This window comes from Ptiloglossa arizonensis, chromosome 2, assembly GCF_051014685.1.
Source record: "Ptiloglossa arizonensis isolate GNS036 chromosome 2, iyPtiAriz1_principal, whole genome shotgun sequence".
Lineage (NCBI taxonomy): Eukaryota > Metazoa > Arthropoda > Insecta > Hymenoptera > Colletidae > Ptiloglossa > Ptiloglossa arizonensis.
Window position 1 is genome coordinate 31,572,177 of NC_135049.1, and position 23,880 is coordinate 31,596,056.

At 42.5% G+C, this 23,880-nt stretch overlaps 3 protein-coding genes across 5 annotated transcripts; 2 read left to right on the top strand and 1 right to left on the bottom strand.

Moving 5' to 3' along the window:
- Nucleotides 1-1,781: 1,781 nt before the first annotated feature.
- Nucleotides 1,782-10,360, top strand: Alpha-spec (alpha spectrin). Of its 3 annotated transcripts, none has more exons than XM_076326852.1 (10): nucleotides 1,782-1,852; nucleotides 1,977-2,211; nucleotides 2,284-2,515; nucleotides 2,595-6,211; nucleotides 6,291-6,335; nucleotides 6,685-9,197; nucleotides 9,284-9,338; nucleotides 9,432-9,810; nucleotides 9,921-10,087; nucleotides 10,164-10,360. In XM_076326852.1, exons 2-10 carry the CDS (start codon nucleotides 2,062-2,064, stop codon nucleotides 10,290-10,292), a joined length of 7,287 nt encoding a protein of 2,428 aa, XP_076182967.1. In that variant the 5' UTR covers nucleotides 1,782-1,852; nucleotides 1,977-2,061; the 3' UTR covers nucleotides 10,293-10,360. The 3 variants fall into 3 exon arrangements, with proteins under 3 accessions (XP_076182967.1, XP_076182969.1, XP_076182968.1); XM_076326853.1 differs by having other exon boundaries at nucleotides 1,792-1,852; nucleotides 2,018-2,211; XM_076326854.1 differs by lacking the exon at nucleotides 6,291-6,335.
- Nucleotides 10,361-10,583: 223 nt separating this feature from the next.
- LOC143154844 (WD repeat-containing protein 46) lies at nucleotides 10,584-12,827 on the bottom strand. The gene is made up of 6 exons (XM_076326855.1): nucleotides 12,650-12,827; nucleotides 11,860-12,548; nucleotides 11,487-11,803; nucleotides 11,084-11,408; nucleotides 10,886-10,999; nucleotides 10,584-10,823 (listed from the first exon to the last, which is right to left on the bottom strand). Exons 1-6 carry the CDS (start codon nucleotides 12,660-12,662, stop codon nucleotides 10,701-10,703), a joined length of 1,581 nt encoding a protein of 526 aa, XP_076182970.1. The 5' UTR covers nucleotides 12,663-12,827; the 3' UTR covers nucleotides 10,584-10,700.
- An 846-nt stretch (nucleotides 12,828-13,673) lies between these two features.
- On the top strand, nucleotides 13,674-21,631 carry LOC143143454 (uncharacterized). Its single transcript, XM_076304699.1, has 6 exons — nucleotides 13,674-14,004; nucleotides 15,251-15,296; nucleotides 16,548-16,778; nucleotides 16,860-19,626; nucleotides 19,848-20,079; nucleotides 20,158-21,631. Exons 1-6 carry the CDS (start codon nucleotides 13,948-13,950, stop codon nucleotides 20,164-20,166), a joined length of 3,342 nt encoding a protein of 1,113 aa, XP_076160814.1. The 5' UTR covers nucleotides 13,674-13,947; the 3' UTR covers nucleotides 20,167-21,631.
- Nucleotides 21,632-23,880: the final 2,249 nt, after the last annotated feature.

The window sequence follows — 23,880 nt, forward strand, 5'->3', positions numbered from 1 at the left end:
GCGAATAAACTGCAAGCAATACATTCGGATCAGCGTGCACGCATTCAACTGCCAAATATTTCAAATCCGGGACGTTTTACGGGAAAATTTTTCGCACGGGGCCGACACACGAAAACTTGTATGTCTGGTCACATTATTCGAACGTAGAATAGCCTATCCCAGGCACGTGGGGCGTTCGAACGCGATAAGTTAGAGTGAAATTTAATTTATTGACGCCCCCTCCCCTACCCCCGGCCCCCACCTCCGCCGCCCAAGAGGACGTGACGTGCGAGTGCAAGCGTATCCTGTAGATAATAAGTTTTTGTACATAAAAGATTCGTTGAGAACATTACGCTGGTTAACGTTCGTAACTGTGGAAAAAAAAAGAATACGAGAAACCGGAGAGAAACTGAGGGGTTAAAAGGACGGGAGACGGAGAGCAGCGACGCGATGCTTCGAGAGGATCACGGTTTGCTCTCTGATCGCAGTTCTTTGACGATCACCTCGATACGAATTTTCGAAGAAGAAAGCAAACACAGTGAATAATAATAATAATAATAATAATAAATATTAATAATAATAATAATAATAAATAATAATAATAACAATACGAAAAAAAGAAAACGATCAAGTGCTGCCAATAAATGCCTGTAAACGGTCCCTTGCATTTTCTGTCACTTAAGAGAAAGAAACATGTAAGAGTAAAATAATACGCGCGTTGTTAAAATCAAGAGAAATGCGTTGGGACGCCAGACATACCGATGATACAAAGCGAATTGCCTTCTCGTAATTAACAAAGACGTGTTGCCTTCTAACAAAGAAAACATATTAAAAAAAAAAATGTTCTAGCAATTTGTATCGTAAAATACCATCGACTTTGTCCAGAGTACTTAAAGGAACCTCACACACCCCGTGTATATCCCCCTTTGTCAGCATAGCGATTTTGTAATTTTTGTCAAGAGTAACGAGAAACGTACGAAAAGTTTTAAAAAATATTCAGAAACATTTTTGGTACACAAAGACTTTTTTCATATCGCACTCTTTGCATACGCGTATCGGGTGAAATAATATATTTAAAAGTATAAGATAAAAATGAGAGGGAGAGTTAGAAAATGAATATACATCAGAGTACAATGGACAAAAAAGCAAGTACCTATGAATAGTACCACTTCTATACACGATAACATCCACTTATAAACAATGAACAAGATGACACTGCAACAAGAAATCCTATTTTTAGGTGAATTAAATTTACATAATACATAACGATTGACTACGCTACAAGATATTTTAACAAATAAGACTTTACTGTAATAGGGATAAATCTATGATTATTTACCTGTAAAATAATACGAAGACACGATGGATTGACGTAAGGAACTCTAATGTAACGTTCTGTGATTCGTTGTTTGTAGGTGAAATTTAATAAAAGATTACTGTATCATAAACATTACTGTTTTCCTGATCCCCGTTATCGTTCAAAGTAAATACAATTGTCACCGTTAAAGAAACGAAGTGGAAAAAGTAGTCTTATCTGGAACCTCGTTAATTCGTATTTAAAGGTAAAAAAAGATCCGGATAAAATCTATTTGTTAAATTTTGTATTATCGTTAATTTTTATTTAGTATGTACTCGTATAGATAATTGCGTCACGGTGACGTAATGCTTATATATAAATCCGATTGATAAAACGCGCGTCCTAAGAAGGCATGCGATTGGTCTATCGTACGATTGGTCGACCAATCATAGGCGAGAATCCGATGGAAAGTATTTCATTGGCCCGCTGTACACGGACGTAACTCCGCAGTCAGTATCGAGCCACGAAGAACGGTAGTTGTCATTTTGCATATCAGTTCCCGAAAAGTTGCGGAAGGTATGCGTCAATTTTACATTGTTCCGAGCAAAAATAATTGAAACGGTAGTCGTACAAATCGGTAATTGTTAGTAAAGATTGAAGAACAAATGCATTATCGAGGCTGCAATTATTGATTTCACAGCAATAATCGACTTTGCCACACCCTGTGGCCATTTTGGACAGGAGTGATTGTTCCACGAATACCCGAACGATAAATAACGTTCAAGATGGATCAGATTACGCCGAAGGAAGTGAAAATCTTGGAAAATCCTGAGGATATTCAAGAGAGACGAGAACAGGTCCTCAGTCGATATGCCAATTTCAAAGCGGAAGCTCGTAACAAGAGAGACAAACTCGAGGACTCCCGTCGCTTTCAGGTATGTTTTTCAATTGTTTATTCTTTCAATGTGTTTCCGATTCATCGTTTAACGAAATCTATTCGTCCGCAGTATTTTAAGCGAGATGCGGATGAACTCGAAGGGTGGATTTATGAAAAGCTGCAAGCTGCTTCGGACGAAAGCTACAAGGATCCGACGAACCTTCAAGCAAAAATACAGAAACATCAAGCATTCGAAGCAGAGGTTGCGGCCCATTCTAACGCCATAGTATCTCTCGATAATACTGGATCGGAGATGATAGCGCAACATCATTTTGCAAGCGATGTTATTCGTAAAAGATTGGGTAAATCAATATATTATATCTTTTTTACTCGATTGTCTAACACAAAACTTGTTAATAAGGTACGTCGTACCTTTTGTAGAGGACCTCCATCGTCTATGGGAGTTGCTACTCGCTCGATTGGCAGACAAGGGTCTTAAACTACAACAAGCCCTAGTTCTTGTGCAATTTATTCGACATTGCGACGAAGTAATGTTCTGGATCCATGACAAGGAAGCGTTCGTAACCACTGACGAGTTTGGGCACGACTTGGAACACGTCGAAGTGCTTCAACGGAAATTCGACGAGTTCCAGAAGGATATGGCTAGCCAGGAGTACAGAGTGACGGAAGTGAACGAGTTAGCGGACAAACTTCTATTGGATGGACACCCTGAGCGCGATACAATTCTACGTAGAAAGGAGGAACTCAACGAATCCTGGCAGAGATTGAAACAGCTCGCAGTTTTGAGACAGGAAAAACTGTTCGGTGCGCACGAAATCCAGAGATTTAATCGAGATGCGAACGAAACGATGGCTTGGATAGCGGAAAAGGACGTTGTTCTTTCTTCCGACGACTTTGGACGCGATCTTGCGAGTGTGCAGACATTACAAAGGAAACACGAGGGGATTGAACGTGACTTGGCAGCTTTGGAGGATAAAGTGTATACTTTGGGAGCAGAGGCAGACCGTCTGGCAGCTATTCATCAGGCAGATCATTCAAAACAGATACAAGCTAAACGCGCGGAGATACTGCAGTCGTGGGAGAGCCTTACGGCAAAAGCAAAAGAACGACGTCTGAAGCTCGACGAGTCCTACTATTTGCATAGATTTTTGGCCGACTACAGAGATCTGGTTTCATGGATGAACGATATGCGTGCGATTATCTCTGCGGATGAATTGGCCAAAGATGTAGCTGGTGCGGAGGCTCTCGTCGAGAGGCATCAGGAACATAAGGGAGAAATTGACGCCAGAGCCGATAGCTTCGACGCGACCACGTTGGCTGGTAACATGCTCTTAGAGAAGAAACATTACGCCGCGGAAGAAGTAGCTCGAAAGTTGAATTCCCTCGCGGAGGATAAACAATCTCTCCTGAGTCTCTGGGAGAAGAGAAGAATCCTGTACGAACAGTGCATGGACTTGCAGCTCTTCTACCGAGACACGGAACAGGCAGACGCATGGATGGCTAAACAAGAAGCATTCTTAGCGAACGAAGATCTAGGGGACTCTCTCGATAGCGTGGAGGCTCTTATCAAGAAACTCGAAGATTTCGACAAGTCTCTGGCGGCTCAAGAAGAAAAGATCAACGTGTTGGACGAATTCGCCGGTAAACTGATCGAAGGCGAACATTATGCTGCCGAGGAAGTAGCTCAAAGGCGTCAGTTTCTGTTGGACAGACGCGCTGTTCTCCTCGAGAAGTCTGCTCAGAGAAGACGACGCCTGGAAGATGCTTACAAATTGCAACAGTTCGAACGGGACTGCGATGAAACAAAGGGTTGGGTCAATGAAAAATTGAAATTTGCCACCGACGACAGTTACTTGGACCCCACCAATCTGAACGGCAAGGTGCAGAAACATCAGAACTTCGAGCAAGAATTGAACGCCAACAGAACTCGCATGGAGGAGATGGTAGCGACCGGTCAGGAGCTGATCGAAAGCGACCACTACGCCAGCGATCGAATTCTTACGCGTACCGACGAGATCATGAGGCTGTGGGAATGTCTCACGCATGCTACCGAGAAGAAGGGTGCAAAATTGCAGGAAGCGTCTCAGCAACAGCAATTCAATCGCACCGTTGAGGACATCGAGTTGTGGCTATCGGAGGTCGAGGGACAATTGATGTCCGAGGACTATGGCAAAGACTTGACCAGCGTACAGAATCTTCAAAAGAAGCATGCGTTGCTCGAAGCAGACGTGGCCTCTCATTCGGACCGAATCGAAGGCATCACCCAGGCCGCGGAGCAATTTATCAAGCAGGGTCACTTTGACGCGAACAACATCAAAGTCAAACAAGATCAACTACAAACTCGGTACGCGGCTCTGCAGCAACCGATGAGCATTCGCAAGCAACGACTTCTCGACTCCTTGCAGGTGCAGCAACTTTTCAGGGACATTGAAGACGAAGAAGCTTGGATTCGCGAGAAAGAGCCAGTAGCCGCGTCCACCAATCGTGGTCGTGATCTCATCGGTGTTCAGAATTTACAGAAGAAACATCAGGCCGTATTGGCGGAGATAAACAATCACGAGCCACGGGTGGCAGCTGTCTGCCAAGCTGGTGCGACCATGCTACAAGAAAGTCACTTCGCCGCCGAGGAGATCAGTCAACGATTGTCCACGTTGGACGAGCACTGGGGACAATTGAAGGAGAAAGCGCGTCAGCGCAAGACCGACTTGGACGATTCCCTTCAAGCGCATCAGTACTTTGCGGATGCGAACGAGGCGGAGTCTTGGATGAAAGAGAAAAGACCCATCGTTATGAACGCCGATTACGGAAAGGACGAGGACAGCTCCGAGGCACTCCTGAAGAAACACGAAGCGTTGGTCAGCGACTTGGAAGCATTCGCCAGCACCATAGCCGCGCTCAGGGATCAAGCCGCGTCTTGTCGTCAACAGGAAACACCCACTGTCGACATCACGGGCAAAGAATGCGTCGTCTCGCTGTACGATTACGCCGAGAAGTCGCCGAGAGAGGTATCCATGAAGAAGGGCGACACGCTGACACTTCTCAACTCTAACAACAAGGACTGGTGGAAGGTCGAGGTGAATGATCGTCAGGGCTTCGTTCCAGCCGCTTACGTGAAGCGAGTGGAGCCCGAAGCGGGACTCAGCGCGTCTCAGCAGAACTTGGCCAGGGAACAGAGCTCCATCGCTGCCAGACAAGCCCAGATCGAAGGTCAATACGACGATCTGTTGAGACTCGCGCGCGAACGACAGAACAAGCTGAACGAAACGGCCAAGGCTTACGTGCTGGTGAGGGAAGCCGCGGAGTTGGCTACCTGGATCAAGGACAAAGAGAATCATGCTCAGGTTCAAGACGTTGGCGAGGATTTGGAACAGGTGGAGGTCATGCAGAAGAAGTTCGACGATTTCCAGGCGGACTTGAAGGCCAACGAGGTAAGGCTGGCCGAGATGAACGAGATTGCCGTGCAGTTGATGAGCCTCGGCCAGACGGAGGCGGCTCTCAAGATTCAAACGCAGATACAAGACCTTAACGAGAAGTGGACCAGCCTGCAGACTCTCACTGCCGAGCGGGCCAGTCAGTTGGGCTCCGCTCACGAAGTTCAACGTTTCCACCGTGACGTCGATGAGACCAAGGATTGGATTCGCGAGAAGGACGCGGCCCTGAACAACGACGACCTTGGGAAGGATTTGCGCAGCGTGCAGGCTCTGCAGCGCAAGCACGAAGGCCTCGAGAGAGATTTGGCCGCTCTAGGTGACAAGATAAAACAATTAGACGAGACGGCCAATCGTTTGATGCAATCGCACCCCGAGACCGCCGAGCAGACATATGCCAAGCAGAAGGAGATCAACGAGGAGTGGACTCAGCTAACGGCGAAAGCTAACAGTAGGAAAGAGAAATTGTTGGACTCGTACGATTTGCAACGTTTTCTCAGCGACTACCGTGATCTGATGGCTTGGATCAATTCGATGATGGGTCTGGTCGCTTCCGAGGAGCTGGCTTCCGACGTCACTGGTGCGGAAGCTTTACTCGAACGTCACCAGGTGAGTGTTCAGTATGCATACGTCGACATTGAAATCGTCCAGTGGTCACACGGTCGTTCACGAGTAATTTGAATTATAGAATCACAGAGCAGAGATAGACGCACGATACGGCGTACTTCCAGAGGTATCAAAAGTGTTTGAGCATGATTCGAAAGACGTACCGACTTTGCCTCTGAGTATATTCTTACGATTAATCACTTGGTATAATTTTGTTGTTGTTGTTGGTGGTGAACTTTTTCATGAAAGAGAACAGATCGGTGGGTCGATGTTTCTGTAACGAAGACGCCGCCTATTAACCCCTTGAATATTATATTTTTCAATGCTTCTCATAGTGCAATTACTGGCCTTTTTACTGCTTATCGTAGTGTCTATGGTCGAGTGGATTGAAACATATGCAAATCATGCGTGTGAATTTATATCGAGGTCGTTGAAACAGTCTGTGAATGAACCCCCGTTTCGTTGTTATGTTGCAGGAGCATCGAATGGAAATCGACGCCAGAGCAGGTACCTTCCAATCGTTCGAGTTGTTCGGCCAGCAGCTTCTGCAGTCTAGTCACTACGCCAGTGTCGAGATTCAGGAAAAGCTTGAGTCCATGGCGGAGGCGCGACAAGAACTGGAAAAAGCTTGGATCCAGCGACGCATGCAACTCGACCAGAATCTGGAGCTTCAACTGTTCTGCAGGGACTGCGAGCAAGCCGAGAACTGGATGAGCGCCCGTGAAGCATTTCTGAGCAGTGCGGATACAGTTGATAGCAGTGACAACGTCGAGGCTCTCATTAAGAAGCACGAGGACTTCGATAAAGCGATCAACGCGCACGAGGAAAAGATCGCCACCTTGCAGACTCTGGCGGATCAGTTGATCGCCGCGGAACACTACGCCGCGAAGCCAATCGACGAGAGACGTTGTCAAGTTTTGGATCGCTGGAAACATCTGAAGGATGCTCTCATCGAGAAACGTTCGAAATTGGGAGAGTCCCAGACTCTGCAACAATTCTCAAGAGACGCCGACGAGATGGAGAATTGGATAGCCGAGAAGCTGCAGCTGGCCACCGAAGAGAACTACAAAGACCCGGCGAACATACAGTCCAAGCATCAGAAACACCAAGCCTTCGAGGCTGAGTTGGCCGCGAACGCGGATAGGATTCAATCGGTGCTCGCGATGGGTGGTAATTTGATCGAGAAACATCAATGCGCCGGTTCAGAAGACGCTGTTCAAAAAAGACTGGCATCGATCGCCGACCAGTGGGAATACCTTACCCAGAAGACCACGGAGAAGTCGATGAAATTGAAGGAGGCCAACAAACAACGCACCTACATAGCCGCTGTCAAAGATCTCGACTTCTGGCTCGACGAGGTGGAGAGTTTGCTCACGTCCGAGGACGCAGGCAAGGATCTAGCCTCCGTACAGAATCTGATGAAGAAACATCAGTTGGTCGAGGCCGATATTCAGGCGCACGAGGAAAGAATCAAGGACATGAACGCGCAGGCGGATTCGCTGATTGAAAGCGGACAATTCGACGCAGCCGGTATCCAAGAGAAACGACAGAGTATCAATGAACGTTACGAGAGGATTCGTAACTTGGCCGCTCATAGACAAGCTAGACTGAACGAAGCCAACACGCTGCATCAGTTTTTCAGGGACATCGCCGACGAGGAATCGTGGATTAAGGAGAAGAAACTGCTAGTCGGTTCGGATGATTACGGTCGTGATTTAACTGGGGTTCAGAACTTGAAGAAAAAGCACAAGAGGTTGGAGGCTGAATTGGCTAGCCACGAGCCGGCTATACAGGCGGTTCAAGAAGCCGGAGAGAAGCTGATGGATGTTTCGAATTTGAGTGTGCCCGAGAAACTGTTGAATCAGGCATGGGCGGAATTGAAACAGCTGGCTGCCAACAGAGGACAGAAACTGGACGAGTCGCTTACGTATCAACAGTTCCTGGCCAAGGTCGAGGAAGAGGAGGCTTGGATCACGGAAAAGCAACAATTGTTATCAGTCGAAGACTATGGAGACACTATGGCCGCCGTCCAAGGTTTGTTGAAGAAGCACGACGCGTTTGAAACCGACTTCGCGGCTCACGGTGAGCGCTGCAAGGACATCTGCGTAGCCGGAGAGGCTCTGATCAATGCTGGCAATCATCGCGCGGACGCCATTGGTCAAAGATGCGCCCAGCTACGCAATAAGTTAGAACAACTTGGCGCTCTCGCAGCAAGAAGGAAGACTCGACTCAACGACAATTCCGCCTATTTGCAGTTCATGTGGAAGGCGGATGTCGTCGAGTCCTGGATCGCTGACAAAGAGAACCATGTGTGTTCGGAGGAGTTCGGACGCGACCTGTCTACCGTTCAAACATTACTCACCAAGCAGGAGACCTTTGACGCGGGACTGCACGCGTTTGAACACGAGGGTATACAGAACATCACTTCCTTGAAGGAGATGTTGGTGGATTCTGGACACGATCAAACCCCCAGTATTCAGAGACGTCATGCGGACGTTATTGCACGCTGGCAAAAGCTTTTGGCCGATTCCGATGCCAGGAAACAACGTCTGCTGAGAATGCAGGATCAGTTCAGACAAATAGAGGAACTGTACCTGACGTTTGCTAAGAAGGCATCCGCTTTCAATTCATGGTTCGAGAACGCGGAAGAGGATCTGACCGATCCTGTGCGTTGCAACAGTATTGAAGAGATACGAGCGCTCAGAGAGGCACACGCCCAATTCCAAGCGAGCTTGTCTTCGGCCGAAGCGGACTTCGAAGCACTTGCTGCTTTAGACAGACAAATTAAGAGTTTCAATGTCGGCCCGAATCCATATACGTGGTTCACGATGGAAGCTTTGGAAGACACATGGCGTAATCTACAGAAGATAATCAAAGAACGCGACGTGGAACTTGCAAAGGAAGCTCAACGACAAGAAGAGAACGATAAATTGCGTAAAGAATTTGCCAAGCATGCTAACGCGTTCCATCAGTGGTTGGCAGAGACAAGGTATAAAGTTTTAAATTCGTAGAGAACCACTTTTATTACTTTGATCTTGCTAGTCGTATTTGCATTAACTACTTTCCTAATTACAGAACATCCATGATGGAAGGGTCAGGATCATTGGAACAACAACTTGAAGCTACAAAGGTAGATTTAACTAATTGAAGCTTGTGTGATGTCACTATTAATATTTATTTAATTTCAAGATTTAATTTAACAAATTATTATTTCCTTTTACAGAGAAAGACTCAAGAGGTTCGTGCACGTCGTCAAGATCTGAAAAAAATCGAAGATCTAGGTGCAATTTTAGAGGAGCATTTAATTTTGGATAATCGTTACACGGAGCACAGTACTGTGGGACTGGCACAACAATGGGATCAGTTGGATCAATTGGGAATGCGTATGCAACACAATTTAGAACAACAAATACAGGCACGCAACCAGTCCGGTGTTTCCGAAGATGCTCTCAAAGAATTCTCCATGATGTTCAAGCACTTCGACAAGGACAAGAGCGGACGTCTGAATCACCAAGAGTTCAAGTCGTGTTTGAGAGCGCTTGGTTATGACCTACCAATGGTGGAAGAAGGCCAACCCGATCCAGAATTCGAAAACATTCTGGGTTTGTTGTTCTATTATTCATTTTGTTGCTAACTGTGTTTAATCTTCGATATATATAACCGTCACTTTAGAAGGTTACGAAAAGTCCAAAGTTTCGTTTGTTCGTTTTAGATATCGTCGATCCGAACAGAGATGGTTACGTATCGTTGCAAGAGTACATGGCATTCATGATTAGTAAAGAAACCGAAAACGTACAAAGTTCGGAAGAAATAGAAAACGCTTTCCGGGCTATCACTGCCGCAGATCGGCCATATGTTACGAAGGAGGAATTATATGCTGTGAGCATAGGTTTCCAAATAATTTATATTTATTCATTTGGACTCTGTTTATTAACAATGTATCCTTTATTTTTAGAACCTTACCAAGGAAATGGCTGATTACTGCGTTGCTCGCATGAAACCGTATGTCGACCCGAAGACAGAACGACCGATTACAGCAGCATTGGATTATATTGAATTTACTCGTACTCTTTTCCAGAATTAATTCCAGTTACATAAATTATTTTCTTTTTAATATAGCAATTATTAAATTATAGCAGCAGTAACGCGAGATACCTATTTGTTTTATTAAACACCTTGCTACTTTGATTAGACATATATATAATTGATGTATTATGCATCATTAATCTTGCCTTTATTTATAGCACGTGACACATGTTTGGCTCATAATCTTTGTATCAATATATAAAGTATTTATCAACAATCTTACGAAATAAATTACACATTTTAAGTAGAAATTTTTTGCGGTACTAAACCATTGAAAAACACATTTTTTGTTAAAAATATTTAATTTTAATTATTCAAATAACAATTTACAGTTAAATATGCACAGAGAAATAACGTGTCTTACGCAAGAAAAAGTATAAAATCAAATACACAAAACGAAATCGTGTTATTTAGAAGTCTTGTCAGATTTTGATACAAATCTATTTAATACTCCATAATCTGTTTTCGGTTCATATTTTTTCTTCGTCTTTGATAGTACAGCTGCTTGACGTAAAGTGTCAATAGTTTCCTGAAACAATTAATTTTTAGTATTTATACTATGCATACAAATGAAATGTAACAGATATTTACTTTTCGATTTAAATCCTTAAGAATCTTCTTGGTTTTAATCACTTTTGCTGTTCCTCCCTTTCCTTTAGCTTTTGTTTTACGCGGTGTGAAGTCTATATCCTTTGGTTTAAGGTACTGCAAATAGATTACAGAAATATGTTAATGAATTTGATGGGACACTCATGGAGTCAGAATGATTTAACTTTGGTCAATACTCACTAGAAGTTTCTTCTTTGCCTCTACTTTATCTTTCAAGGTAGGAACATCTACTTGTGCTATGGCAATTGGGTCCAAAGTAATTAACTCTGGCTGAATTTTATCTAGTAAAGCCTTCACTTCATGCTCACGCCTTTGGGTCTTAGTTTGGAACGGATTGTTTTCGAGAGCGTCGTAGTTAGCTTCTCCACTTCCGGGTACTAAGAGCGATGAAACTCCCCTTGTTGTACCGATACCTAAGACATCCTCATATGGACAGAACTGCATACTCGTCACTGTCCAATCAGCTTTATGTCGCAAATATGATTTCATTCCATCCGTAGACGCTCTGATAATAAGAGTTTAAATTTATATAAACTACTTATTTTTCTTATTAATTAATTACAAATTATTCAATAATCCTTACCGATAAATTTCTACTACATTTCCCATTGCCATTGCCAATTGACCACATTGACTATAAGATAAATGTTGAACAGGAGAACGTGTACGATAATTATACACTGGACCTGCTAACTGCCTGATATCCCACACTTTTACAAACCTAGCTGGACAACTAGTTGCCATATAAATTCCATAGGGATGAACTGTACAAGCAGTTATTGCTTGCGTATGGCATAACATTTTTGCTAATGGCTCTTTATTATTTGGAGACCACATAGAGACTACTCCTTTCGAATCACCCACGCATAGTAGAGCATTAGTTGGATTTTGTGTCATTACCTACAAGTGAGCAATTGCTTTATCCGTATGAAAGAGAATTATAAATTTAAACTTACCGCTATATTTCCTATTTTGGTATTGTAAGAAGATATAAATGTGCCTATAGAAACATCAAGCCAAGACAAATATCCTTCTCTAGATGCACCAGCGAGTAAGAAGTGATACGGTAAAAACTCCAGTTTATTGATTCTATTCATTGCTTTTAAACAATGAATTTCAATTCCTTGGTTGTCATATATATACACCCACTCTTTTTGTGCTACAGCAAACATTGTTTCTAGATGCAACCATGACACATCGTGTACTGATTCCATTACATTAATTTCGCAAGCCAATTTTTTTGTGATCCAATCTAAAGCAGCTACATGGCCTTTCCTTCCACCCAAAACTAAATGTCTACCGTTTTTAGTATACCTTATACAATATGGACCAAATTCTAAGTTCAATGTGAAGTGTTTAGCTGCACTAGTTATGTCTACATTATTTACAATGTGTTTTTGTTTAAATCGTGTAGTTACTTCTCCAGCATCAGTTTCCAGACAACCATAATCTTCTGTCAGAAGTACTTCTGCTCGTGCAGTGTCCTTTATCGTACTATTTATAATCCTTTCTTTTTTCTTTAACTTATTTCTTAGTATTTCATTACTTATCTTAAATGTCTTTCCTTTTGGATCAATTCCTTCACCTTTGCTATGTTTCGCTAATATTGTTTTGTCGATACGTACTGACTTGCGATATTTGTCTTCTGTAAATGTTATGTATATTATAGAATAATTATTTGTAAAACAAAAACACAACAGCGAAAAAGTAAAGATATGTATAATATTCACAAAATATTAAACTTACTTTTGTGCTTCATTTTGTCTCAATAATTGTAACGTTAACGATTACAACATTATTGCAAAAAAGTAAATTGTTTCACTGTGTTTTTTTGATTACACTTCTAATCATAGACACGTGCAAATCAGTTAATAAATAGAGGCGCCATCAACGGTAAAATGCCCAAGTTTATAAAGAAATAATACATTATCTTCGCCGATAAATAACGCTGTCAATTTTTATAAATTTGCGTTGCAAAAAGTAATGATCGAAATATGTTTTCTCCGCTTAATTTTAACAAATATGTAAAATTGATACTTGGAATACATTATCGATACAAAAAACTAAACTATTATTTGTAAAATATATCATTAGAATATCTGAATATACTTCTATCTAACCTAAGTACGGCTGTGAAATGACAATACCCCAACAATTGATTTCCAATATTTAAAGTTCCAAATTAGTTGTCAATTTAAGGAGTAAACTATCATTTATTAAATAAGTATTGCATTTTGAGAATAAATTCTAATACATGAAAACATATTTTGCACAACTTATTCAAATAACATATACACAAGTTCATTAACATGCAACAATAGTAATTTAATAAATAACTTGATCAGTTTATTAATAACCTATTATAATGTTTAAATAACACCATCTAGCGTTCATCCGTGAAAAAACTAGAAATATAAGAATCTGGAAGATGAAAGGAATGCAATGCAGGACTTGGAGATTTTCTTCTTAGATGGCATGAATTTGTGTCACTAAGTCTATGTTCATGTGTAGTAGATAGAGTATTAATTATAATTATTCTTGAAGTATTTAATTAGTTAAATCATATTTTTATCACAGTACGTAAGAACAGTTTAAATGAAAAGCGCGAAAACAGTATACAATAACCGTTGTGAACGGTACCATTGAATTCATTGGCGCTCGCAGGAAAAGTTCTTGCGGGTAAAAGAACATAAGTGCTACGCCATTGGGACCAAGTGCAGGGGAATGGATAATGTGCAGAATACGCTCTCAAAAGGGAGCAGAACCGCAGTAGTGCACGCAGCAAGCCAAGATTGTCAAGATGGATGCTCGTCGTCGATGGTACGGAGTATGGATTTTGCCGCGTGATTCGTGAAATGCGAAACCGCTCCTGTTGTTGTTCAGTGAGGGAAAAGATCGTGTAACCGGGAAAATGTCGGTGTTCGCGGTGTTCTAACATTGTTCTGCTATGGTGTCTTTGGGTATGCAGCGTTGAGTAAACGAGTGCTTTCATATAGTGATGAGAAAAACACCTAAAACCAGTACAGTAGCAGCGGCCTTCTACAATGGTGGATAACAATTGTATTATCGAGGGAAACGTCAAATTTCGTGACGGCAAAAAAGTGAGTAACCTCGATCGAATTTTCTGTTAACTACTGCACACCTTTTCTCCATGCATGATCGAGTCAAGCAATTAACATAAATCAGATAATTGCTCGATCGTTGCACGTCAAAATAATGTCGCCCAATTTTTCTCACCAATTTATATAACGCTTGAATTGCTTTCCGCAATGCTTGTTCGTGATTCTCGCAAACGAATCGCTCCCCGTTGAATCGTAATTCGACTCAACTCGTGCTCATGCAAAAGTTATCTCAGAGTCACTTGAGCACGGAACGGTTTCAATTAAAAGAAAATTATATAATGATGCGAGGAACTTGGTCTAACGTGCACGTTTAATATATTTGAATTGCATATAGAACATATATATATATATAAGCGCTTAATTGATCGCGAAAAGATATGAAAATTGGAATTACAGGAATATCACTTTTGTGGTCACAGCTCGTTTTCATATGTGTATATTGTTATCTTCAATGTATAAGAAAGACTGTTTCTCATAAAACAGAAAAAGAAAAGGTTTTATATATGCTCATTTACATTTTAATTGTATCGGTATTCATATATTTAAATAATTTGAAATTACTAAAATTGAAGTTTAAAAATTAATTTTTAATAATGTCTCGAAGAAGCCAGCGCTAAAACATTGATTAATATTGAACATCATTGTTGTCGGTTGATACAATACGAATGTTTGAATAATGTAATTTCAATATCAAATATTTTCTTTCTTCGTTCTATTCAAATGTAAATACAATGTCCAATTTGGATTTGTCATGGAGAAGAAGTCAAATTAAGGTGTCTTGATTTGACTTCAATATGCATTTCAATGATCAGGTAGTACGTTGAAAGCTCAAGGAAGTATTTAATGTGAAAGAAATGAGGAGGCATAAGGCCATAAAAAGCTAGGTCATTTTCTTTTATTTACAGTGGGGTTACTAAAGAAGTCATTCAGATTGCAAAGGGTAGAAAACTCTTTTATTTTTATTACACAGGGGTGCAGAGGGTATGAATGGATCCAAACAAATGTGCAATACATGTGTACAGTGTTTACCTACATAAGGCTTACTATATAAATTAGCATAATATGTACACAACGCAATCTGATAGATTATTTGTTATTACTAGTACAGTTTATGAATAACCTTCGGTTACAGTCATTATAGTAGGAAAATCAATACATAATCGTGTTTACTTTGTTCAATATAATTCAACAATTATTCTGATAAATTTATTTCTTTACTTTACAGTGGAAATCCAGATGGTGTGTCATGAGAAAATTATCACCAGTTGCAGGTAAAAACATTTTATTATAAACAATAACTTTAAAAATTTATGCATTGCAAGTATTAAATAAAATAATAATAACTAACAATATGCTAGATACAAATCATTTTGCATTTTGTGCAAGTAATATACATTACATGGTAAATAAATTAGAGATAATGGACAGAAAATATTACACCCTACATTGTGTCTTTGTTACTGATATCATTTTGAAGATACTAAAGTACTGCCCCGATTGTGACATCCTGTAACAATGAGTCTTTATATTGTATAGTGTTTACATTTAAAAATAAACCCCTCAACCTTGATAACTTTATCTCATGGATAAAATAATTCATTGTAATATTGAATACAAAGGCTTTTCACAAAATGCGTTTATTATTAAAATATGAGAACAGATGTTGTAACTTTCCCTTAAAATGCTCCCAGCAATTCTATTTCTTACCACATTCCTAATCCTATCTCCTAAAAGAATTTCCTTACTTGTTATCAGCACGAGGAATCCCTCCCTATGGCCCTAGGGTGGCAGCTGGCACATCTGTTACAGATTGACTGCCTGAAGAAACAAAAAATTTCCAAGAAGAGCTTTGCTTCTGGCAATAACCATTAATACCTGGCCCTTGTAACTCGAGGATATTTTAGAACTTGGGGACACCAGTACCTCATAAATTTTCTTTAGGGAGAATTAGTTAAGTGTACATAGAAGGGACTAAATGGATTTAGTTCATTTTCGACATAGGAATAACTCTATTAATAGCATATGTAGAAGTACCTTTGTCACGTCCGATAAAAAATATTTCGTTTCATTCGTAAATAAACAATCTGCAATTGTTTCGTTCGTTTAATTTACAAATTACTAAAAGTAACTTATTACTACTCGCGAGAACGAACTGCGTTACAAATTTTAAACAATCGAACTGATACCTTTTTTATTTTATTTTATTATTGTTATTATTATTTTATTGCGGTATAATAATACAAACGGACGACATTTAATTAACAATTTTTCAAACCGTATCGAAGAAATGGAATTTCAAACAAGTGCGTGGTCATTAATTTTCGAAAAAGTATATTGTTATACAATGTTATCCATTTTGGAACAAGTTGGTAAAATATTGTTACGCGATAAGTACATCGAAACGATTGTTCCGATTAAATGTACCGAGCTTTAAAGAAGTTAGACAATTAAAAAAATAATACCTCGTATGCGTCGATCGAACATTTACACTAAACGATGTTTAACAATCCGTTTAATTTTAGATTGTCTCCATTTGCAACTTTACGGAGATAGCAAGGATCGATACAAGCAAGGTCAAACGAAAGCTTCGTTAAGCTTGCAACACTTTCTCGGCGTGGAGAGCGGTTTCACCCTCGACAAAGAGTCCAACACGATCGCTATAATATGCCAGGACGTGACGGTTGTTCTGGCCTTCGACACCAGAGAACGGTTGATCCAATGGCAGGTGAAGATTTCGAACAATCTAGGCGAAGGTACGTCCGTTTGTTTATAATCAAAATTTCTTACTTCAAAGTAAACGACAACCGATCCCTCACGTTACGTTGTTCTCACAGATCAACAGTTCTTGATACTGATCTCCACGGTGCCATCGAAAGCGAAGCTCACGAACGGGCCTGCACATTTACACATCCAAGATCGTCGTTTCTGCATCACCGTCGGCATACCGCCCAGATTGGTTGGGATCTGGGAGATCGCACATCTTCGACGTTACGGGGTGGTGGAGGGTAGATTCTGTTTCGAGGGCGGCTCGAGATGCGGTCGAGGGGAAGGTCTTCACGTGTTGATCACGGATCAGGGTGAAGATATCGTAAAGATGCTGCAACTAGCGGCGGAGGGGAAGCTAACGAAGAAGCGGCCGATCAGTAGAGAGCAATTAGCTCAAGACAGTCCGCGTCGTCAGTTCTCCCGATCCGAAACCAGAGCCAGCGACTTCTTCCCCTCGGCCGTGTACTCGTCGACGTACGAGGAGCAATGCGACAGCTGCAAGAACGAGAGCTCGCCCTATTGGTCGTCTACCGAGAGCAGACAGCAAATCGAGCTCGACAGGGATTACAGTAGCAGGGACACCATCTCTGTCTCGGAGTTGCCCGACCAGCCGGGAGATTGGCGCAGCTGTTCCCTGACGCGTCAAGGCACGTCCGCTCTGGAACGATGCGCTAGCTGTATCAGCAAACTCGGCACCGTGTCGAAATCCTCGACCCTAGCCACGACTACCGGCGTCAGCAGCATTGGGAGCCCTGCCGGCACGATGAACAATCTCGTCGGTCACTTGCAGCCTCGCACGTTGGATCGGTTATCGTTGTCCTCGTACAGCAGTAGTAGCCACGATAGCGATTATTCCGGTTCCCAGCAACAGATCGAGTGTCACTGTTCGCAAATGAAGAGCTCGCAGCCTCAACAGGCAACCGTTCAACGAGTATCGCCGAGTCCCGGCGCGTTGCCACCGAGACCTCCAAAACCGTCCCAAAACACTGCCACGAAGAAGGTGAAGAAGCCACCGATGCCACTGCCGAACGAGCAAATTTGCGTTCACTCGCGTAAACAGCAGCTGGTCGCGCGCAACTCGGTCGCGGTCACTACTGCCACTACCGCCGGACCCTACGAGAATTACGACGTGCCCAAGACGATCTTGGGGCATCACATGCTGTTGGAGCAGGCTCCCCAACCGGATCAGTATTACGATACGCCAAGGAAAATTAAAGAATGTCTCGCACTGCCAAAAACTTATCCCAACTACGACACGCCGCAGACACCGCAGGCTGTGGTGCTTCAGCAATGCGGTTGTCCGGCCAAGCTCACTATCCAGTCGCCTCGGTCGTTCGGGTGTCCTTGTCAGAATATGATGAGCTGGGCCGGTTTCGTGTTGCCATACTGTCGACGGGGAGCTGGTATAGATCCGACCGGAGTCGCTGTCCATCCAGTGAAGCTCTCCGGGGAGGGAAAGATGCCGGTGGTGAACGCCAGCGGGGAAATCGCGATTTACGCAACGGCGAAGAAAGTCGACAAATCGGAGAGCGTCGAGGACAAGGCTAAGGATGGCTGCGACTGTCCCGGGGAGGACAGGTCCAACAATTACGAAAACGTCGAGCCGGTTATCGACACGCAGCCCGAGTCCAAGCAAGCCAACTATGCGAACATCGACTTCACCCAGTCTCTGGAGCATTACGAGAACAGCAAGGACCTCCGCGCGAAAAGCGGTATATCGCAAGAAGAGATCGAGAAGTTCGCCAATCAGATCAAAGAGGAAACTCCCGATCCACCCGTCGAGGATTCGTCGAAGATATGCCAGAAGTGCGGCCACGTTAAGGACAGAGAGAACGATTATTTGGTGATGGATCCCGAGAAGCAAACGCCAAAGAAACCATTCCCTGGTTACCTGCCGATGCAACCGGCCCACAACGCCTGTTCGAAGGAGATCCTATCGAGGATCTGCAGCGGTATAAAGAGCTCGAGCAATCCCGCGTTGTCGGGGTCAGTGTCGTCGACCGACAGCGGTAAGAAACGATCCGATTCCGAGTTTCGCGTTCCCGGCTCGGCGATGTTGTCCAGCCCGTATCTCAGACGTCGTTACTTCGACGGGAACGGGACCGAGTCCAGCGGGAACATTGGTTTACTGTTAAGAAAACGTTCGTACTCGGCTGAGTCCGCTCATTACTTGGACGACGAGAACCATACCTTCCCCTCGACCCTCACCATCCACAAGTGCTCGAGCGAAGCGGACAAGGCTTCCCTGGTCACGGGTGATGCGCACTCTTCCTGCGTCAATTCGGACGCGAAGATCAATCAGGAGAACGGGCAGATGTCGATCACCTCGCCCCAGCCGTCGTTCATCAAGATCCGACGGTCTTCTTCCGTACCGTCGAAGACCGGTCACAACAGAGACTCCTCGAGCAGCAACGACTCCGGTGTCTCGACCGGGTCCCTCAGTCACAGAACGGCCGAGTTCGTCGAGTTCGAGTTATCCATAGCGCCGTCTACTTCGACGAGGAAACAGAACGTGTTGTCCGTATACCGGAAGAGTCCGCCGCCCACGTGTTATCACAGCAGCCTACCGAGGAAATCCAAATCCAGCGATCCGCTCAGAGAACTGTCCTTTCAGTTCCAAAAGATCAAGATACCCACCAAGTCCTCCTCGGCGGAAGCCGACATACCCACGTGTTTACCAAAAGGCGCGAAAGGTTTCAACAGTCCCGGGGAAGTGTCCAGCGCCCCTTACATCGACTCGCGGAGCACCAGCAGCGGCACATCCGACATGTCCGATTACATCGAAACGTTGTCGTTGTCGTCTCACTCGTCGTCCGATATGCCTGACAATCTGAGGTAAAATAATTCGCAATCAGCGACGTCGAACGTACAGAATGTCTCTGAACAAACGATCGGGAAATGTCAGAAAGTATCTCGAGTATTTTGGGGTCGTTTCGAGATTCTTTTGCGGGAGGGGACAAAAGTTACCGAAACTGACGAAACACTCTGTACAATTTGGCGTTTCGTTAATGGTATTATCGCGATGGCGTACCGAACTTTTTAATCTCGTCTTTCAGATTGAGTGGCAGAGCAGTGGCAACCACGCTACGTCCTCGTAGCGGAAAGGAGTATTACAAGATCGACCGAAGTATTCTTGTTGAACAGGAAAGAACGTTAACGACGCCATCCGCTAATTACGCGAACATTACTCCAGTGCTTGAGAAAAGCGAGTCTCCTTCGCCTGGATACATGAGTAGCTCTCCCTTCGAACAACCGCAACCTACTCGCGAGCACTTTTTGTTTCCTGATGTAAGTAAACACGGTTGTCGAAATTGCAACGCGCAACGAACAACCGTAGATTTATATTTCTCGTTTTGTTTTGACCAGGAAGCTTGAACACGGCAACATTGTTTGGGAAGAGAGCGGAAAACTTGAAGTTCCTAGGAATTCCAAACAAAATCAGTAAGAGTATTCATGGTAGAAATTATAATTATGTCGGGGCGTCATGACCGTTTACACTATACGCGGGTATCTAGCAGTTACCCAAACGTAAATCTCGAAAGAGCGTGTGCGCATCGAGCCTGTGCACGTTAATATCGTTCCGTCAGACTGAGGAAGGAAAGAAGATCATCTTTAACGGTCCAAGGTTCAGGAACCAGTGTAAAAGAGCTATTCAGAACAGTCGTCTTTCTAATTTCTTCGCGTCTACTACGACGAAATCTTCTTACACGTATGAGTCCGCACAATCAAAAGGAACCTTAAACTAAGGTGTTTTTCAAGGCGTATAGACGTATCTAGGTTCTAGCGTATAGTCGAAATGAAGTCAATAATTGAACACTTCTTACAACGACTCAAACAATTTCTAAAATATGCTCAATAAGAAACTGTAATAGTTTGTATAGTAAGAATCCTGCCCTAGGATAAAAACAAAGAAGTGTGTGCATCGTATACTTTATATGAGTATATCGTTTTTTGAATATTTTTTATTTTATATGAGTATACTTCTATATAGGGTTTGTACAGCGGGTTGAACCGAGAATGCAATTAACGACTCTGTGTTTATACCGGTTAACGCGACATCATCTATTTGCATTCTAATATACAACCAAAAGAAGAAAAAGAAAAAAAAAGAAACAAGAAGGCAACGGGATGAACTAAACGATGGAAGAAAAGGAAATGCAATGAAAGTAGTCAGTTGCAGAGCATTCACAGGGTTTTCAAACTTACTAGTTACTTTCTAAAGGCTAAGATATAACGTAATATAGCCGTCAATGGTCTTCTTTTTAACGAGATTTATATGGTGGATATTGTAGAGTCTCTGGGCAATCAAAGATGGCACTATGTATAGATTATAAAACAAAATGTCTTTAAATAAGTCCTAAGGATACGCGAATGGTGTAAAGTTCGAGTTATTTTTATTGAATTTTTACGGTCCACGAGTGGGCCTTTAACAGAACGGGCCTTTAATAGTACGTTCCATGTCTCGTATTGTGCTTCAATTTCGATGATTTCCTATTAGATTTATATAGATCACGCAACGAATTAGTTATTAGCGCGATTGCAATATGATTTACCCCCTTTTCCGTATATCGTATAGAGATGGTACTTAAAAGATATTTTTTATTCGTACTTAAGGTATTGTCTATATCGTTTTGTGCGCGAAGAACGTATATGTTTATGGAATTCTTTACCAAACAAACAAACAAACAAAAATAATAATATTTATTTTTACTTCGACGGTGCAGGATGATGGATCTTTTTGATAATAAACTATTTATATCGTAGGCGATTAAGAGGAGAACGACGCGGTAGCTATGTCGAACGATCGAATCTAGTTAGGCCTGTTTTACGTCTGCGTAGCTTTCAGACTTTCTTTCAGATATATATATATATATATATATAAATATATATTATATATACACACACACCGATAAGAACTACGCGCGCTAGCTGCAACTACCGTGAAATGTCTTCTCTGTGTATATTTAATTTTTCGTCTGTTGTTCGCGTCCATCGTGATCACAGTACGATCGAACGTATAATATCCGCGAGTAATCCTGCATCGAGAATAATCGAGTTCTGCGGTGCGCGTCGGTGTGCATCGACGATGCATGTGCAGTGATACTGAACGCAATAAATAGCAATGCTAGGAATTATATGCCGATATTGAAAGAGAAGAAAAAAAAAAAAAAAGAAAAGAATAATCGATATCGAATGTTTTCGCATTTGAGAATATATTAAAGCAGATTATTATTCTGTTTCATGTATATTAATGCTCCACGGAGCGAGGATAATCAAATCAGTATTCAGAATCAAAAAGATCAACGGTAACGAAACTGTTTTGCTGTTGCGTGTATTTGGGGGTTTGTTAACGGATGCGAAGTTAGCCGTGAACCGTTTATTCGTAACGACAATACAGCTACGTAGTTTCCCTGACTGCAAGGAATTGTTTTAGTCGTGCCCGCAACGGAACAAAATAATCGTGAATATACAGAGTGACTCGCGTAACGCGATCGCCTAAAGTATCCTCGACAGATACGTATACCTTTAACCAATTCGAAAGATACGCGCAATATCGATGCCGCTGAGGTAATTTCAATGCGCGATGAGAGTACCATCACTCCCATTCGCAGCACAAACTACGTTCGATTGAAAAAAAAGTTCACAATTCGTACGATCGGAAACGAAATCTTGTAAAAATGATGCTCACTTTCTAAAAGATGCGTAGGATACTTCAGGCGGTCAACTTAGGCGAAACTATAATATATACGCAAGCACTTCGTCCGACGTTTTTGGACCCCGATGTTCTTCGTCTGATTATTAAATTGCTGTAGCAATGGCCACGCTTAATCCTTTTCTACTACGTTGCTCGTCTCGAATCCAAAACCGATTCGAGTCCGCGTACACAGAGTGCTCTTTCGCAGAAGGAATACGACATAGAAGACGTACAACACGGTGTTAACTCAGTGCGAATTGTAAAAGTATTAAAGTAGTATTATCACAAGACTGAACAAGAGAATAAAATAGTTGCTGTGTGATTAAATCGTAGGGGATATCTAAAGAGCTAGGATCGTATTAATTTTCCTCGTGCGGTGCCCCCACTCGAGGGGCGTTCGTTTCGATCATCTTCTTTTTCTACGGGAGAGAGAGAGAACAAAATAATGGATATCGTCCTCTCCCATTTTATTTTCTACTCTGCATTCCGTGCGTCGAACGTACTCTCCGTGTCTTCTATAATATCTAGTAGGTATGACGAGAAAGAATTAAAGAAAGAAAGAATGGAGGAAGGAAAGGAAGAGAGAAGAAGAAAAAAAAAGCGAGAAAAAAAGTCTTATCTTCACGCTTGGTAGATAACGTGTACTATGTACCAAGCCACTGTCCAAGCACTCCGAATTTCGTAACAGAGAATCGTATTCACCGTACGAATGATTTATAGAATACGATACGATACTAAAAATCGAGCGAGGTTCCACGAGTGTGCATACGCGTGTACACGAATGCGCGTGTGCGTGTCGATGATCGGGTATATGAAAAAAGAGTCGTGGCGATAACGCGAATCGACCTTATAACGTAGGTTCCGCTCGCTCGGGGTCGTAGAGTCCCAGAGAGTTTGTTAGATTGTACTTATATCGAAGAAAGGATATAATCTTTAAAACGTAAAGCCGACATTGTACCCCATACTTTCTCAAGTAAATATTGTATACAATAAGGAAAATAATAGAGCCGCGCGGCTTGGGCGACTTTCGCTCTATTTAAACGCACGGATGATTCCCAATCGAAAATTCGATTTATATCTAAATTGAACCCGAAGCTCCTCTTTGTCCCGATACGCCGAGAGGTGGATTTTCGTATCGATAAGAGATCAATCATTCTCGAGATCGCGTACGTTGATTCTGTAGCGCGTAGATGCGTAGGATTGGGAATCGGTTCTATAAACACATGCTAGTCAAAGTTAAGTACTACCCGTAGCGATAATATATTTTTACTGTAAAGGGGACTATTGCGTGCAGGTCGAAAGCCGGGCACACGTCGATTTCGTTGAAAATTGTTTTTTTTTTCTTTCTAAAGCGAACGAATCGCGAGCACCAGGATTGCTGTTTCTTCGAGGTT